General features: G+C 40.2%; 2 protein-coding genes across 8 annotated transcripts in view; one reads left to right on the forward strand and one right to left on the reverse strand.

Annotated features, from left to right (window-relative positions):
* The window catches only part of raly (RALY heterogeneous nuclear ribonucleoprotein), a 91537-nt gene extending 84094 nt beyond the window's left edge, over positions 1-7443 (forward strand). For all 4 annotated transcript variants that reach the window (XM_020625140.1, XM_020625139.1, XM_020625141.1 and 1 more), the window contains 3 exons: positions 1145-1308; positions 2123-2170; positions 5010-7443. In XM_020625140.1, the coding sequence (XP_020480796.1) occupies positions 1145-1308; positions 2123-2167 (209 nt within the window). In that variant the 3' untranslated portion in view covers positions 2168-2170; positions 5010-7443. The remainder of the gene's footprint in view (positions 1-1144; positions 1309-2122; positions 2171-5009) is intronic.
* asip1 (agouti signaling protein 1) overlaps positions 3803-18674 on the reverse strand; it is a 17018-nt gene continuing 2146 nt past the window's right edge. The window contains exons 2-7 of one of the 4 annotated variants that reach the window (XM_020625144.1): positions 16701-16850; positions 11566-11731; positions 11395-11441; positions 10238-10481; positions 6758-6839; positions 3803-4516 (exon numbers count right to left, since the gene is read on the reverse strand). In XM_020625144.1, the coding sequence (XP_020480800.1) occupies positions 10317-10481; positions 11395-11441; positions 11566-11731; positions 16701-16772 (450 nt within the window). In that variant the 5' untranslated portion in view covers positions 16773-16850 and the 3' untranslated portion in view covers positions 3803-4516; positions 6758-6839; positions 10238-10316. Of the gene's footprint in view, positions 4520-6757; positions 6840-10237; positions 10482-11394; positions 11442-11565; positions 11732-16700; positions 16851-18674 lie in introns of those variants that run through there. The other 3 variants (XM_020625143.1, XM_020625145.1, XM_020625146.1) reach the window with 3 other exon arrangements.

An 18674-nucleotide genomic window follows, 5' to 3' on the forward strand; every position in this document is an offset into this window, starting at 1 on the left:
AATCCTTACTGTAGAAACACAAAGCCACAGAAAACAGTAAGAGAAGCATCCTGCACGGTGCCGAGCTGAGTTCAGCTCTGACGTGGTGTCAGCACCGGGATCTTTAGAAACGAAAATCTTACTTTTCTTCTCTGTAGTAGAAAAGTACTGAAATAGTACTTTCCCTCTGCCTCAAACTGGGTTTGCCCATTTAATGTGACAATTACCAAAACCTTTGCTATTACACCAAATAAGCCATATTTTCATATTGGCTATGCATGAACAAATATTCTATTATTTGCTTGCCACAGTCATAAAATGTGCAGCATATTATCCCATGTAGATTTCATTTATGTAGCCTCTAATGAACATGCTGCTATAAAACTCCAATAACAGAAATCCAGCGATACACCAATCAGAGATACAGAGCACAGGAAAATCTATTTCATTTTCCTTTGAGCCCTCAAACAGAAGTAATGTGTAATTTTCAGTAGATTTCTGAGCTTCTGTTGAAAATCATGTCCTTCATAAATTTAGGAAAACTCAACAAAATAAAACTATTTTACTTTTTTGATTTTTAGCAGAAACAAAAAGAATCCTGCCTGCAGGCTTCAGCTGTTCCCAAGTCCAAAATCACACCCTTTTAGTAAAAAAAATTCCCCTGTGTTCTCCCGTTTGAGTCTGTGCTGAGCTGTGGTGGATTTTATTTAGTCTAACCCGGCCTGCTGAAGCCTTGTACAGAACAAGGACAGTGGGTTTTGTCTAACATCGCCTCCAGTGCGATGAATCTTCTAATGGCCAGTATGAATGGGAGGAAGGACTGTGGTTAGATTTTAGTGTTCACATGGACACCTGAATATTGTTTGAAGACAGATTCCCACAATTGTAAACCTAAATGTCTAGTATTTTTTGGTGGCTAGCATCCAGTCCCACCTATAGTACCTGTATGTTGTTGTGATGATTCAAATCAATGCCTCTGATCACTCTTTCTTTTCCACTTATGCATATAGTAAAGAGATGTGGGTGTGAAAACAATGAAGCTCCTACTAATTAGAATTTATTTGGGAAGTTGTTTCCATGGTGACACTGACCCATCCATGTCGGTTTACACATTCCTTTCTGTTCTGGGCTTTTAATCTGTGTGTGTGTGTGTGTGTCCGTGCAGAGCTGAGGAAGGCGGAAGAGTGTAAAAGCGAGGAGGCGTGGCAGGAAGGAGAGGAGTCGAGTTCAGAGCTGGAGGATGAGGTGGAGCAAAGACAGAACAGTGAAGCTGAAGAGGAGGAAGAGGAGGAAGGAGAGCACACACAGGATGACGTCCATGACTGCATGGTGTGTGTGTATGTATATACAGTACGTGTGTGTGTGTCTGTCAAGATATTTCGATAATGTAACTGGAACAGCTGCCACAACCGCTGTCTGTCAAGACACATGTCACCCAAACAATTTGCTTATGCAACACTGGAAACCTGAAGCCTTTTAAAATGCAACATATGTTGGTGTTTAAAATGTAAGTTAGTCAGTGACAGCCCTGCGCGCTGAAGGCAACACAAGTCCTTTTTAACATTTCTAGCTGGTGTTGCTCTTTCCCCATCATCCTAGGTTAGGTCTGGAAAATGGCATTGCTTCTTATTGTGAGGCTCTCAAGATTTATGGTGGCAGGGCCTGACCCCCACCCCACCCCACTCCCTTTTGGGGCCAAAAAAATGGGTAAACATTCAACTTGTATACTGAGCTTCATTATGAATGCTCTTAATTGTGTATTATTGACTGATATCAGAGTTTGATTAAATGCCGTTACAAGGCCTCAGTGGCCTTTTGTATGTATTTGGATGTGTATATAGTTTTAGAATAAATAGGTGTTTCTTTTGATTTGAGCCCTTTGCGATGGTATTTGGATTCGTTGTTCTGGTGAGCTCTGCTATTAAATCTCCACAGTGTTTGACTTCAGGAGGCAGATAAACTGGTTAAAATGTTTGCAGGAAAAGAAAAATCTAAAGCCTTCCAGGGGTTTCTTAGTTTAAAGTGTATGAGAATAGTCAGAATTCCCACCTTCTCCTGTCCCATTACTGTACGTGTGCTAAGATTTTAATATTTGTTAATGATCTGGGGGCAGTTTCACTGACAGTTCTTCTGTTTTGTTCAGGAAAACAGTCGCCTATCATCAGAGAGGGACTCCATTCATCCATGAGAGGTAGGTGTTTGTTCATGAACAGGTTGAGAACTACAAGACCAGTTTGTCTTTCTGCTGTGTTCAAAGACGAGGTGACTTATCTCCGACTTTTCTCTAAGTCTTTATAGTGTTATGCTAAGAACACACTGCACTTGTGTGAAAGAAAATGTACCAGCCCTCTCGTAAATGTTTGCCTCTTAGTAAATCTGTCCTATGTGATGTGCAGCACAAAGCTATTGCATTGTGGCCACAGCTTCCTGATCCCCCAGTGTCTCTGGAGGGGCTTCATGCAAAGTGATGTCCAGTCTAGATTTACATCATACAGGTTTGAAATTATCTGGGGTCTGGAACAAAAACCTGCTGTCGATAGCAGGTTATCTGTTCTGAACATTCAACCTGATACTGTGTGTAAGGCGGTAAATGGAATGTAAATCAGCACCGACTTCTTCTAAGCTGAATATGACTTTAAAGTAGAAGAAGCTACCAAACAAATGCTTTGTGTCTGTCATAGTCAATCTTTTTAAAGTTTGATAAAGCAGCAGAGCAAACAGCAATCAGAAGGTAATTTTGTCACAGAAAACATTTGTGAGCAAACTTTGGTGTTGCAATCAAAGTACAATTCTTTGTAAGCAAAAAAGTTTTGGATGTCAAATATAAACCGACTGAAATCAGAACTAGTTTCACCTCTAAAAAATAATAATAATAATTTAACACTCTTTTCTTTGCTTGCAGTTGGTCCGTTTTGGGTGCTCTCCTAAAACCTTTGCTCTCAGTGCACAAGTTGTTTGTTTACAGATTCTTTGGTTGTGAATCAAAAACTTTTGTCAGGTTAGAATCTTTTGGTTGCGGTTCAGATTACAATGCAGAGGGAGGGGTGAGGTGTAATACTGTGCCTCTGTTGGCCAGTGGAGTGGCAGCTGTGATGAGCCAACAGCTTTGGCTGCAGGTCTCTGACCTTTAATGTTATTAATTCATTCAGATCCCAGAGACTGACCTGCACTGAAGCCACTCATGGAGGAAATTGTGTCCGGTTAGCTCATATAAAATAATACTATGTTAATCTTTAGTTACAAAACCACTTTGTTTATGTTCAGGCATCTAATTACCAGTCTAGGATCATCAGTTAATAACAGCTTGTTCCCATCTTGGCCAAGTCTACATTAATGTTCATTACAAGGAAAAGCACCATGGGCTCTTTAATAAACACCTGCAGCTAAACGTATTGTATTTGTCCCTGGATGATGCTACACAGCTTTTCTGCTCAGTCCCATTGATGTAACCTGAATGAATGAATAAGAGTAAAGGTCTGGGAACCTCCAGCCAAAGTCGCAGGCTCGTAACAGCTGCCACTCCACTGACCACTAAAGACGCAGTGTTATGCCTCACCCCTCCCTCTGTATTGTATTGTAATTGCAAAAGTTTTTGATTCACATCGAAAGACTTGGGATCTGCAAACAAAAAAACCTGTGCACCAGAACAAAGCTTGTAGGCGAGCAGCCAAAACGCACAAACTGCAACCTAAGAAAACGGCGTTAAATGATGTTTTTTGTTTTGAATGAAAGTAATTCTGATTTCAATCAGTTTATATTCAACATCCCAAAGTTTTTTTTTTTCCATTTCCTCAACAAGTGTTTTCTTTGACTACAGGATAAAGAAACAAAACTACCTCCATACAGAAATAGGCAGAAAATTGAAACATTCAAATGAAGCGTCTGGTTTTGATCAGATCATCCTAATGTTCATGTAGAAATACAGCTTTACTCCTCAGGCTGTGGGGCTCAAACTATACGAGCTTCTCTCCATGTCGTCATATTTAGCATCTTACAAATGTATCGATTATGAGGAGACACAGGAACAAAACGACAGCTTGTAAAATTTCCATTCACTTTTAAAATTTAGTGTTTTAAGTGATTATAACACAAATCTTACTTTGGAAGATGCATGTTTTGGTGTCGTCACCTGCAGGACTAAAACCAGATGTACAGACACGTTGCTGTTGAGATTTACAAACCGTGACATTATATCTTTTCTGAAAAAGGAGCATAGACATATTTTTGTAATAGAGTCCCTCAGCTTGTGTTTGATAAAGTTCACATATTAGGGAAAAGGGTGTGGGGGGGGCTCCGTGTTTATTAACCAGGAGGTGAACCTTCTATACCTGATCATCTAAGCTAAACAAAAAGGTAAATTGCTTTGGTGAGGATTTAGAGTGAATGAAGGAAGTTTTTCCAGAAGTCTGTACGAGTTCAGCTCATGAACTCCGTCCTGTTAGAAGGGGTCAGCTCTTTGTGTATTGCTCTCTGTAGTGCAGTAATCCACCTTTTAATCTCTGTGGTCGAGGCTGTTCTTCCTAATCATGGACCAGTCCTACTGCAACACAGAATATCACTCTTATTAACTCTTTTTTTTTATGTGAGACTCTAAATTAAAAGACTTTATGAAGCTGTTTAAGCAGTAAATGATGATCGACTTCTATTGGCATTTCATGTCCTCAGGTAAAGTTAAAAATGTAAAGAACAAGATGTATATAAAATAAAAATGGGCCATGTTAGAACCGATGACCAGTTTTCAAATTGTGAATCAGATGCACTGGTTACCAATAAACCATCAACAGTACATCAACATTGTTTAAGGATTAGTTAAAGCGTCCTCCAGCATTTCACTGCAGATCTTTTTGGTGAACAGTTGCACCAGGCTGTTACAGACTTGTAGTGGTTTTTACAGTTGCCTGCCAGTGGGGCTCAGCACAAACCTGAGCTTCTGGGCCTTTAACATCCCATTCCTCAAACTTTTAATTTGCAAAAGATATATTTCTATGCTTAAATTCTGCACTGGGTAATTTCTGGCCTGTATGTTCCAGGTAGCGTGGACCATGGGGGAAGAGACGGACAGAGAGAGGGAGACGTGGACAGAAAGAGAACTAGATAACAGCACAGGAAGCCCATCAAACAGCAGGGAGCCAGACACGCACACACACACACACAATACAAACACACAGCAGAGAGACAGACTTGACACTTTGTCAGAGCCGCAGGCAGATACTAAATCAGCAGGGCACTGCCAGAACACATCATAAACTGATGAGTTATACACATTAACACACACACAAGGGAGAAAAACCACAAAATGATGGAGACAGACTCGCTGCTGCGCCAGAACCACAGGGAGATAGTTAAACAGTAGGGTGCTGTCAAAAGGCATCTTAAACTAGTGGATTTTACACACACACAGTCCTGTTTCCATCACTTCAGAGGATGTTACACTGACTATGTTCATTTTGTGGAGACTTACACTAAGCTTAAACCAAATCTTCAGTCCACTTTTACATTTCCCTTTCAGCCCTGCTTCTTTAATCATTCATCTGCCACTTTTACGTTGTTTCGATCTCTATCCTCTTTTTCCTTTTTAGTCTTTTCAACTTTCTTTCACTTCCTGTCTTCTCTTTTTCATTCTGTACAGTCCTTTTCCCACTGCTCACAAAACCCATGTAAACTCGCGGCACCTCGGCTTTTGACGGCAGTGGGGATGTAACAAGTGGGACAAATGACTCTGCAATCGACACGGGTCGTTATCCGCTTTGCCTCAGCACAGCTCAGCTTGGAAACACGGGAAAACCAAACTCGACTAAACCCGCAAACATGCACAATGATGTGCACATCATTATCAGCATCTCAGCCATAGATTCCATCTGTTTTCATTCAATCAGTGCTCTAACACGGTTCAGTCTACACCAAGTGTCTATACTTTGGAAGATTAACAAAATTAAATATGTAGAATACCGGCGCACGTATTTGACATCACCAACATGATGATGTCAAATATGACTTACCAGAGGGGGAAAACAAACTCGTCTGCTAGAGGACCAAGCCAGGTCGGTTGGCAGTGAGAAAGCCGTCAGAAGCCAGTTAAAGGCCGGTTTAGCCGGGTATAAAATAAAAAAAAAACAGTCATGTATACACAGTACTTTTGATAGGAGCGCGGTATAACGTTCTGTTTTGTGCCTCCTCCCCTCTCCCCTTACTTTAAATGTGGCACAAGGTGAAGAGAAAGAAATCACAATGTTCCTTTGTTTTAAAAAGAAACCTCGTCCACAAACACTGTTGGAAAAAAAACTGGACCCACATGAAAATTCAAAAACATGCCATTAGAAGTACGTCAAGCCAACAGCCAGTGAAATAATCGTAACTGTTCAGACATGGCTGTTAATAGGAAGCTTAAAAATAGTTATTATTGGACCCACTGGCACGGGAGTCTGTGGAACAGATCAATGTGGGAGCATTGCCGAGTGTAGCGGTGACCACATAATGCATTCTGATGCCTCGGTTCCCCAGCGTAGCGGCCAAGTAACTGTAACTGTAAGCACATTAAAAGCCTGTTACACCCATCACCAGTTTAGCTTTATGTGCCACTGCACAATGTTGCCTGATAAACGTAAATAACGACACACACGCTCATGTCACAAGCCCAAAACTCTGTTTTCCCAATCCACACCTTTCAAAATATTTTCCAAAAGCTCAGTTTTCAGCAACCTAAAACACCGTATGGACAAAAGGCCAAAAGGTTTTTAAAGATACCCATGTAGGTGTGGAGAGAGGGTCTTACACACACCTTGATGAACATTGTGCGTCCTCTGGATCTTCTGTCTTCAGCCATATTCTACGGTGGCCCTGAGAGCTCAGTGCAGATGCAACTAGACAAAACCCAAGCAAATCAAAAGAACTTCACCAATTTGACAACACAGAGGCAGCATTTAGAAAAACACTGCTACTGCAACATGAGAAAATACACCCGAACTCAGAGACATGCTGTAAATACACAACACAACCAAATACAGAAATGCTACAGAAAGCACAAAAACAGCTCAAGTGTTTTTCTATTTGGCCGTGTTTTCTCACATTTTCTGAACCTGCGGTGCGCTGAGCGCTCAGGGCCACCGTCAAACTACTCACCACTGTTTTTCACCTTTACCTGTGACAGAATGGGAACTTTTCATTTTCTGTTGATAATTCATGTGCTCACTTCACAACTGGTTTGTAAATTCTGGTCTATTCCTAAATTTCCTGGAAGGAAACGTATGATTTGATACTAATTATCGGTCAAATTAGTGCGTGATCAGTCGGTACACTTCCAGATATTTCTAGATGGACAGAAGGTGAACTACACATGCAAAAATGTTAAATTTATCTACAAGCATCCAATTCAGCATAAATGAAAAGTCCAATTAAATATTAATTGGGGTTTTTACACAGTAACTTCTTAATGGAAATTTATCTGGAAGCCAATAATAAATAACTCAGGTAGGTAAAAAAAAACTTGGCTTGTTTTTTTTTGTAATTAATACCAAACTACGTGGTTTTTTTCCAGGAAGCTTAAACTATTAGGAAATAACGGACCTGTAAGTTACCCCCTTTTTTTTTTTTCCAAAAGCACCAAATAACTAACTGTGTTTACCAAGAGTATCCTAGAAACGTATGCTCTTCAGTGGTAACCGCAGAACACGTTAGCGGTGTGTAGTGGTGATTTGGAGAAAAAATAAATTGCATCTGATTGTAAAGTCTGTTCTAGTCATCCACCGTTTTGTTTTGCCATTTAGGACTGACTCATCTTTACATTAACTTTGTTTATGGGGGTAATTAAGTTTGTCTTTACACAGGCTATGTCGTACACGTGTATATACACTTGTTAAATCCTGTTTTTTTACCGTGTCTGGCTATAGACTCAAAAACATTTATGTAAAGATTAGTTTCATCCTACAGTAAAAGCTGTTTGATACATTAAAGTTTAGTACAGAAGAGAAATGGGACAAATGTTTCAAAAATAAGCTTTTTTTTTTAGATTTTTGTGGGAAAAAGTCAGACCTCAAATACTTTTTTTATACTATGGCCCTAATCATCTTACATAGTTTATATCAGTGCTACATGATTTGATTTGGGTCAATAAGTTCATATTTCATTTTACTTTTCACTCCCAGATGAGCATCTCATCTTGATTCAGATATCTTCCTCTCTCTCTTCTCACCTCTCTGCCTCCTCATCTCCTCCACCTTTTCCCCGTTTTCTCATCATTCCTGTCCTGTTTCTACAAGCTGATGTTTAGTAGGCCTTGCTGTTATTTTCAGTGTCTTGTGCGTGCTGTACGATGAAGGTGATAATGCTGAATCCTCTGTCTGCACTGAGAGAACAAATGTAAATACAGCAAATGTAAATAATCCAATAAAAAGGCTGCCACTTGTGCCCCTGGCTGAGGATGTTTGTGATCACAGACTACAATGTGAAAACTACATCTAATCTCTTCCATGAATATACCACTTTTTATGTTACTGAACTCATCTTCAGATCTCATCTGTTCTAGTCATCCACTGCTTATCTCAACTCCACAGGCTGATGCAGACCATTCTGTTTGGCATTTACCCATTTTACCTCGAAACCAACAAGTCCTCGATTGTTTTACCTCAAAACCAACACATCTGTGTTTTCGCACTCTGTAAATAAAGCTAATAGCTCACTGAGACGTGAACACATGGGCCACAGCTCAGCGAGCACCAACCATCTCCCCCCTGCACAGTCCTGGAACTTGATTCTGGTACTACTTCCTGTCCAGGTCGACTGACTCTAAAAACGGCTATACAGTGGCTCACAAAACCAACTGGAACCCACATCTTCTACACCTGTAAACGCTTACGCTTTTGAACTAGCAAATGTTTCTGTCTAAATGTGTTCGCTGAGCTTTTCATTACCAATTTGGAAAATGTGTAACACTTCTAATGAACCTTCCAATCTACCCCTCTTTTTGAGCCAAAATGCCTAAAGTGGCATAGTGAAGTTAAAATAGCAGTAGCTCCCGCGCGACACCAATTGTATGAAGAAGTAAAGCCTTGCCAGAAACAATTGGCAAAAAAACGTACATAGTGCAGCCTAGGAAAGTGCCTGTGGCTTCACACTCTCAGGTAAAGGACACTGTAGGCTTGTAAACAAAACAACGAGCGACTGCTTAAAAGTGATGAAGCCATCACAAACTATGACAATTCTGCAAAGTGTTTTTGGCTCTATGATATTCTGAATCAGTAAAACTTTGAAACTATTTTGGTTCAAAGTGGTGAAATATAGCTAATTTTAGTTTTTCAGTTACTTTGTGGTTTCATCCTTGTATGCATAATTGTAATGATAACATTTTCATTTGATTAAGTGGAGAAGACAAAGTGTGGCATAGTTGAATAATGAAACATGTACAATCCACACAAAACATAAATGTATAAAAGAGTTAAATGTGTCCTAGTACCACCCACCTCCCCATATCTCTAGAAAGCTACGTTTGACACAGGGCTCCAAAACACGCTTCCTCCATTTATGCCATATTTTAATAAATTCCCTCAAGACGTTCTTGATATGTTCACGAAAATGAAGGGATGGACAGCCCAAAAATAAATTATAAACAAATTATCCCACACTGTCCTGGAAACATTCAGTAGAAAGCCAACTGAACGTCTCCAAAAATTAACTCTCTCTTCCTGTATAAGTAACGTTTTCAATAAGCGCAGTGCCCAGACATTAGGAAACAACTTTTTGAGAAAGGAAACTACTTTGAACTGTTTTAAATATTTATGTCTGTGGTAGGAACCAATGTGCTTTGGCCTGAGTCCCACAGACAAGTTAGGGAAGTCAAAGTACACTGAGATGGCTTCTGGTGTTCATCCTTCCAATTTCTGGAAATTCACATTTCAGCAAACAGCTAAGACTAAATGTTTATATTAAGTCTGTGGTTTAGACACTAAATAAAAACACGGGACTTGATTCTTACAAGGCTTCATGCTAGAGTATTTGATACCCACTGTAATGAAATTGCATGATACTGCAGATTTATATATTTGTGTAAAAATAATACATAAAGTTGGCTGAGCAAGCATATTTGATTTAAGCATACTAAAGGAAAATCAAAAACTTGCTTACTTTTTTCACATTGCTACGAGCATCAATACCTGTATGGTTTTATATTAGTTCACTGTGCTGCCGTGCTCTGTGATGAAGTGATGAAGTGTTTAGGGCAAAATACCAAAACAAGGGCCAAACCAAGAAAGGATTAGCAGCTCACATGTGCACTTGAGGTGGTTTCCGTTTGCATGAAGTTTAGTTCCGTTAGCCTGGAGTTGAGCCGGGCTGAAGTCGACTGTTCAGCAGCGAGGGTTGCCCATTCGGCAGAAGCAGACAGTTCTGAAGAGCCGACACTGGCAGAAGGCACAGAAGTCACAACACACTTTGCCTGGAGATTTACAGCTTCCCCCCAAGGGAATGCAGTTAGCAGGAGGACGACGACGCGTCTTCACACCAAGTTTGTTCTGAGGGGAAAATAAACACAGAGCAGCAATAAGCTCATACTGCTGGAGAGGTTTGCTGCTGAAGCCAGAAGAAGAAAGCATTTATATTTTCAGCCAAAATGCTTGTAAGGCCAGATTAACAATATTTTTTTGAGCATGAAAGTTCACTCAGGACTTTCAATTGCACCTTTTAGTCATATATGTAGGACTGGAGATGGGCTTGATTGGTCAATTTGACTCTGAATCACCAGACCTAATCCACATTCATCATCCCAGGGTGCGTCTCAACAACCATGTGTTTTTATTACGCTTGCTTTAAAAGCTATTGGTGAAGCACAAAAGTAAATGGCAGCTCCATGATTCACTGGCAGGAGGATCAAAACTTCAGAAGACATTTATGACCCTGCATCCCTTGATCACATGCCACAACATTAAACCAACAGAAAGCACTGTACTGGTAAATTACATATTGTTGTCATAACAACAGACCCGTCAGTATATAGGAATATACAATATAAAGTCAAACCGGTATAAGACTGATCTACACTTCTCAGCCTGATTTGAATCCTTGTAGCTTCAGCTTTACGTTTCTGTCATCAACATGTGCTTTTCTATCTTCAAATACTGACCTAAAGACTAAGACTGGTGACGTTCCTGGTCAGAGGAGAACCCATCTTCCCCTTCTCAGGGTGGACCGTGGCCTTCTTCAGCACAGAGAGGAATCTTGTAAAAGTTGTGTTATTTATGATATAACTATAAACTATCTCAGGACAAGTGTTTAAATTAGTTATGTGCACTAATACCAATTAATATTGCCCAATTTCATAACCATACTACTTTCCCAACACACTAGCATGTGGATTTGTTTCTGGTGTGCATTACCTAATAATGTTGCAATAAATACACCTTAAAAGTTAAAAACTTTTGGTCTCACCTTTTTTGACTTCTTTAGTTTCTTGTTCTTCACTGAGTCAGACAATTCTAAAAACAACAGAAAATAAAGATACCTCTAGAAATTCACAATAAAAAAAAAGTGAAGCCAAAGGCAGAAACTCAACCTTCATGAATAAAATAAAAATACTGAAGTATAAACTTGCAAACGTACCCTCAATAACCACAGGAGGTGAGTCTGTATCTAGGCTTCGAGACAAAGCGTTAGATACAACTTCCCTGTTGGTGGAGAGTCTCTCGTCAGGGACCATGTGGGCAGAGCCAAGGCAGCACTGTGCGGCGAGGACGCAGCAGCCAAGCAGCAGGAAGGCTTGCATGTTCTGTGGAGCAAAGGTAACAACAGTATATACATGTTAATGTTCAGTTTGGCAACTAGAGGTCCAATTATCATATCGGTACGACACTTGGTCTCTGGGGGGAAATGACTTTCTACCCAGAGGAAAGATCTTCTTGTCACTGTGTTTTATGTTGTTTGACTTGCATTTAAAAAGCCTCAGTTCAACCTCAGACATGTGGAGTTCAAAGGCATCTGACTAAATACAGAAAAGAGGATTAAAAGGAAAGGCTTTAACTACCCCCTAAACACAAAAACATGTTTTCTTTTTGTTTCTATGCCCTAAAATGTTCTGTGCAGAAAAAAGGTCTAGACCTTACTTTGTAAAGTGTCCTGAGATGACTTTTGTTGTGATTTGGCGCTATACAAATAAAATCTGATTTGATTTGATTAGATCAGAGTTCTGAGGGACAACTCCAATAAACCATCACATTTCTGACTGAAATCCGTCTCTGTATCTACGACGCATCAGCATTACAGTCCATTACTGTTTTAATTTGACCTTTGTAACATACAATTCTGCTGTTGTTTCACTCTTAAATCCTCAATTATTCTAATACTATCTTTATTCTGTCTGCAGACAGAGATAGTGGGGCACACAATGTCACGATTATTAAGTTTCCAATTAATTTTAACTGCTATCATTAGAAATTATACTTATAACTTTTACTGGAAATGCAGGGGTTTGTCCTGATAAGTAACTCATGCATTCTAAGATGGTTTTAAATATCCTACAGCATTTTCTGTGAAACCTTTGGCTGCAGTTAAACAGGTTATAGGTCAAATCATTTTTATCATTTGATTAAAGAAAAAAAATTCTATTTCAATGCAATGATGTTCTGTAATACATGTAAAGTACAGTCTTCATATAAACAATAAACGAACAGTTTTTCAGGGCAGCAGCTTTGTTTTCATTTGACTTCGTTGCTTACTGTTCCAAAGCAGTAAGCATTTTATCTGATCACAAACCTGCTGCTGCACCAGAACAACATGCTGTCACTTCTCAAGCTTTACCGACTCCTGCAGATTGATTTTTAACAGCTTCTTCTCGCTTCCCTTCTGTTTGTTCCTTTTGACTGGACTGCTGATCACGCAGGCGGCCGACGGAGCCCTGACAGCTTCAACTCAAACGGAATCATGAAAATTAGGCCCATGTGTTCTGATACTGTCACTGTACGTGTTGCACTAAAGACGTGCAAATTAAATGACTTCAAATGGCCTTTACAGCAGAGGTTGTTTATATTAACCGTTACTATACAGTTCGATCGGCCTTGTTCTGGTCTTTTCTCAGTGACTAAGCATAAGTGTGCCAAACACTCTGAAGTCACAGAATCAGCCCAAACACTGGACACACTGAACCAAACTATACCCTTCACTTTATCACTGCCCGATCTGTTTTCCATCGCCGGGCCTGTGTAACGTGCATGACTCCCACTGCACTTTACAGGCCACAGCTGCACACAGAACAATTAGTTTGAGAAATGTTCACATCACAGAAAATGAGCTGCATGATTAAGTAGTGAGGACCAAATGTCTGATACATGCTCAGATGTCTCCATGCTGTGCATGTTGGACTGCCCGTGGTGCTTTTCCATTGTGCAAACGATTTCCTTACATTGCTTGAAAAAAGTCAAGACAGGCTCAAAATTTCTATTTGTCTTACCTGCGTTTCCTGGACCAGCTCTGTCGTGTTTCTTACTCCCTCTCACTACACGTCTTTATTACTCTGCCTCTTTGGTCGACAAGTCACCACTCTCCTTCCCTTTGGCCTCACTTCACCTCTGACTTGATCAGTTTGTTCTCGTCCCCGTTGTCTGTTCCTCTCCCTTCTCCAAACTCTCCTCCACTTCTTTTAATGCTACTTCAGTAGTACAACGTTTGCCTGCTGCTGGTAGTGAAGACATACTGGGAGGTTTGTACTGGAGGCGGGTTTAGTGCTGCAGTGAGTTGAGGGATGGGAAAAGGTCAAATCATGCACAGGATGGACAGATAAACATGAACTAGACTCTTCTGTAAAGTGTTACAGCTGTAGCTGTGTGCTATATGAGAAGCTGCTGCTCTTTCTAGTGATGTGCAAGAATAGAGCTGAGCTAAAAGAGCACTGTTCACTGAACACAAACCTTTACTGTACATGTTTTACAGCTCATTTGCATTTTGAACTGGTGCCGTTATGTCAATTCAATTTATCTACTCCCACTTGTTATAATAAACCAATTATCACAATAAGATTATTATTCCTACACAAAAGAATATGATGTTATTTATCCCTATGCTTTTGAAACTACAAGACAACAGTAAGATGGGTATCAAAGCTCTTTACAAGGTGCCTTTGTGATTAATAGGTGATCAGATGTGGCCCCTGAGCCACAGCTCGAGTGAGTCAGGGGTCTCCAGGGTCAAAGGTTACTTGGCACTTAGGAGCACATGTGCAGCATCTAAAAATCTGTCCTCGGTTTATAGAGATAATAGCCAGATGTACTCAAAGATCTACTCTGTGTAAACCTACAGTCTCTTGAGCTTTGATTTTTATTTTATTTATTTGGGACATGGATCAAAGCTGAACAGCTTTTGTTTCTGCATCCACTTAGGAATAATTGCATTTTGGAATTTTGGAATAAAGCTCCCCATGTGGCCACCAGTTGTTCTTTTATTTCTAAACAGAGAACGACCCTGTGAAACGTGACTTAAACTGTGAAATGTAAGAAATGAAAATAAATTGTAAAGTGAGATATCTACGTATTTTAATTTTCTGGCTTGCATGAGATTATCTGGAGTCCCAGTGGGATTTCGTTGCTTCATATAAGACAACATTCAAGAGGTTAACTATAATATGTACAAAAAGAAGAGTCTACAGCCGTGTCAGCAGCTCTGTGAGCCAGAAGCCATTGTTCAGCATCATCATCATCATCACCAAACTTGATTCTTCTACTTAACTATTAGATTACAGTTGCTAAATGATTATATGAATGAATTAACAATATAAAATGTGACCATCCTGCCCGCTCAGTCTACGTGAACTCCTCAAAGAAGCTCATTGCTCTGAGTTTGCTGCCCACGGTAATGCGGCCTAATAACACTCTTTTTCTAACACGGGCTTCAAATGTGCAATTCACAGTCATTGGGTCTAATAGTTGACGGCAAAATAGAGTGAAAATGAAAACCACGTTGGTGTGTGTAGAAGAAAGTCCACAAAACTACAACCACAAGGAAAAGTCACGCAACACAAATAAGCTGTGGGCACAGTGTAGTCTGGTACAAGAACGCTGCTAATCCGAGAACTCAGAAAAACTTCATACTTGAAAAGAGCTTAATAAAATATAACCTTGGAAACTCTCTCTCTCTCTCTCTCTTCAGGTTGAGTGGAGTACATTTTTTCTTAGGCTTTGATTCACACGTCAATAAATTATTGCTTCATAAAAAAAATGTTTTGTTCTAAGTTATTAATTTTGCAGTTCTCCACACGTGCTGCTTAATTCACAGGCTGAAGCTGATGGAAAACAAAAAGTTATATATATTGAACAATGTGTCCATCCCTGTTACTTCAGAAAAGAGATGGACCGTTAAGTTTTTTTTTAAAAAACATATGAACATATTTTTCTTCAAATGAATGATAAATGAAATAGTTGCTGTGACAGAGAAAACTACGTTGGCTGCTGCTTTGCTATACCCTACTTCTACCATTTGTATGAGCTTTTTAAATAAGTTTACTTTACTAAATGGAGCTCAGGTGTCTCCTGACTGTCCCCGTGGAGGAGTTGGGCTGTGACAATGAAGTAAACCTGCTTAATTTCCTCAACTTTTTTTACCTTCCAAATATATTTCAACAGCTACTGCCATCCACGATTTATCCATGAATCACTGTTACAGTGAGTTTTCATCACTCAGCGTGGGCTCAGCTTTCATATGACGACACCCCGCTGTAACAGCAAAGCTTCCTCCCCACAATAAAGAATATAAAACAGGTGCAGTGATTCTGCAGCCTGCAGAAGAAAGAGCAGCTCACCACAGGATGACAGCGGACTTGCCTTAGACACAACAAGCGAACGGGTTTGGCTCAGCTCAGGCTAAATACAAAGTGATGACATACAGACGAGTGGCTAAAGGAAAAAACTGAATAAGATGAGAGGAGAATCATACAAATGCAGAAGACATGGTTTGGTTCCACTTGTCACCTCAGAGGGAACAGTGGCTGCACAACAGTTGTTCTGAGTGATGAAGCGTTTCTATTCTGATTAGAGGGGTCTGTTCCAGGATGACAGCACCGCCGTCCATAAGGCACATCAGTCCAGTATCTCCTATAGATAGAGAGATGTTCAAATGGACTGAGATCTGGTGACTGTGAAGGCCACAACATATGATTCACATCATTTTCCTACTCAAACCGTTTAGTGACCCCTCGTGTCCTAAGGGTGGGAGCGCTGTCATCCTGGAGGAAACCATCCATAGTTTTAGTATCATTTGTCACACATCTGTATACAGTATGATGCCACATTCATTTTATAGATAGAGATAGAGGAGTTCAGTCTGCAGGTTCATCAGGTCAGGGTGGGCTCCCTCTCATTAACTGCTGGTCCCAGAACAGCGGCCAAGCTCAGCACAACCCTCAGAACTAAGATATAATCATTTCTGTTGACCACCAGGTAACATCATCAGCTAATAACAACAAGCTACCAACATGCAAAGCTACACAGCATGAAGCTTTCACTAGCAGCTGGATCCAACAAACAAATGATCACCTCACCTTGGAAAAACACAATACACACTGTTTTCAGTGTCACCAGCTAACAAACATCAGATAAACAACACACAACAGCAACAAAACTGTGTGGAACTAATTTAAATAATTAGCTGCTAAATCCACCAAGAAAACCAAACCTCTTCAGTTATGGCACAACACAAAACTAAACAGCACAACATACTTGCTTGTATCAACAAGTTTCAGATTCAGCACTCACCTTTCTCTGCTGAAGCTCTTCACCTTTCTTGTTCCTCACAACTGAACAGGAAGTGGGTGCACTGTCAGCCATGATTTTTTTATCACATGTTCTAGGCTCCACCCTCCAACACCAGTCCAGGTAAATGAAAGGTGAAAGGTCAGGAGTGTTCTTGAGAGAAAACGGATTATTAAACAATTTAAAGTAAATGATTAGCATTAGTCTTTGTTTTACTACTGAGCAGCATAATAGACTGTTGTAATGCACAATGTTTGATGTCACTTGACAGTCAACAAAAAGGAGAAGCATATTTGATCACAAGAAGTCCTCCGATATGGAGCTTAATGTTTTTAAATGAGAGGTTCCTCATTGTCACAAAACATCTGTGAGGCACTTTTACTGAAACTGAACTGGTTATCTGCAAATCCCCTGTTATGAGCTAGTGTTCTGTCCTGTTCTCATCTCAAACAGCCACTTAAAGATTTGTTAGAACAAGACGAACGTTTGTTAACAGAAGAAACTTTCTAACTCAGCTAGCTTGTAAGGTACCACAGTGAATGGTGTGATGGGAATCGAGTGTTTACTCTGTGGTTACTTGTAGTTCCATATTTGCTGATATTAAAACAGCGATCACATGGTTAAGATGTCCTCAGCTGTCTGTCTCTGACTGCTCCGTTACAGTCATTGATTTCAGTCCTGTTGACTGTCATTATATCACGGCACTGGGCAGTTTTGATTTGCTGACCAGTTTGTGGCGGGCGGTGATTCAGAGGGCTGGAGTCAGACTGAAGAAAAGCCTCGGTGTGGTTTGGTGTGTTGTAAGAATAACAGATGCTACAGCCACACATGCTTCTAGTTTAGCCTTAAATGGCATTTTCTCTCCTTTTATCTTCTGTGCCAGTTTGATTGGTACGGAGTGTCACTGGTTTTATTTGTCTCCTTCTGGAGTGTCTCACTTTGTTGATGTGAAAAATCCAACAGGAACATAATTCATTGTATGGCTTCATTAAAAACAACTCCAAAGACGTCAGGATTATACTGATGGAAACCAGGTCAGTACTACAGCTGCAAAAATTGAAGTAAGTGGAAAAATCTCTTGAGCTTCGGTGCTGGTCTGTGCAGCCATGCGGCTGTTGTTATTTATTACCTCAACCTCAGTTGAGTTGACATGCATCAAAGTGTTTAGATGGCAGAACATTGCAGCCTCTCAGGCTGAGGAGCTTGAACTTGGTGCACCCACAAGCAAACAACAAAGCACAATGGACCAAGATGTGCTTTTGATTAGAAACAAGGTCAGTCTGTGTCTAACCAAGTTAACATCTGTTGGTTTATTTATACCTAATGTTACCACATTAACTAAAGCTTCCTGTGGAGATTTAATAACCCGAGTCGAACTGGTGGATCTTAGCTGATGGTCTGACAGCTGTGGTGGACATCAGGGTTTCAGGCTGTGTTTTCTAGCAGAGGTGCCCAGTAAATGGTCTTATACTTGTATAGCGCTTTTCTATGCACTGCAGAACACCCAAAGTGCTTTCACATTATTTGGCCATTCACCCGTTCAAACTCCCAAGCACTCACACACTGGTGTCGTCACCGGGAGCAGCTAGGGCTTCAGTGTCTTGCTCAAGGACACTTCGACATGTGGACTGGACAAAAAATTCTAGCTTCCAAGACTTTCCACATATTTGGATCCATGCATAGGAGTTTTTGTCTCTGTTCAGTGCCACCTGGGAACCTTTCTTGTTTGCCATATTATGCCTCTCTCTACATCATCCCATGCTTCCTCTCCTACAGCATCAATACGGTTGATAACAAATAAGAAGGTAAAGCGCTCCCACAGAGGATACTTAGAAATATATATAAATGACAAAAGAATGAGGACTGACAGCCACAACACAAATGGCCACGGAAAGACATTTCTTTGTGGATGACAAAGGGGCTATTAAATGCATGTAAAAAAAAAAAAATTTTTCTATATAGAGAATTGGTGAAATA

The sequence above is a fragment of the Monopterus albus genome, unplaced genomic scaffold (genome assembly GCF_001952655.1).
Source record: "Monopterus albus unplaced genomic scaffold, M_albus_1.0 scaffold347.1, whole genome shotgun sequence".
NCBI classification, from domain to species: domain Eukaryota; kingdom Metazoa; phylum Chordata; class Actinopteri; order Synbranchiformes; family Synbranchidae; genus Monopterus; species Monopterus albus.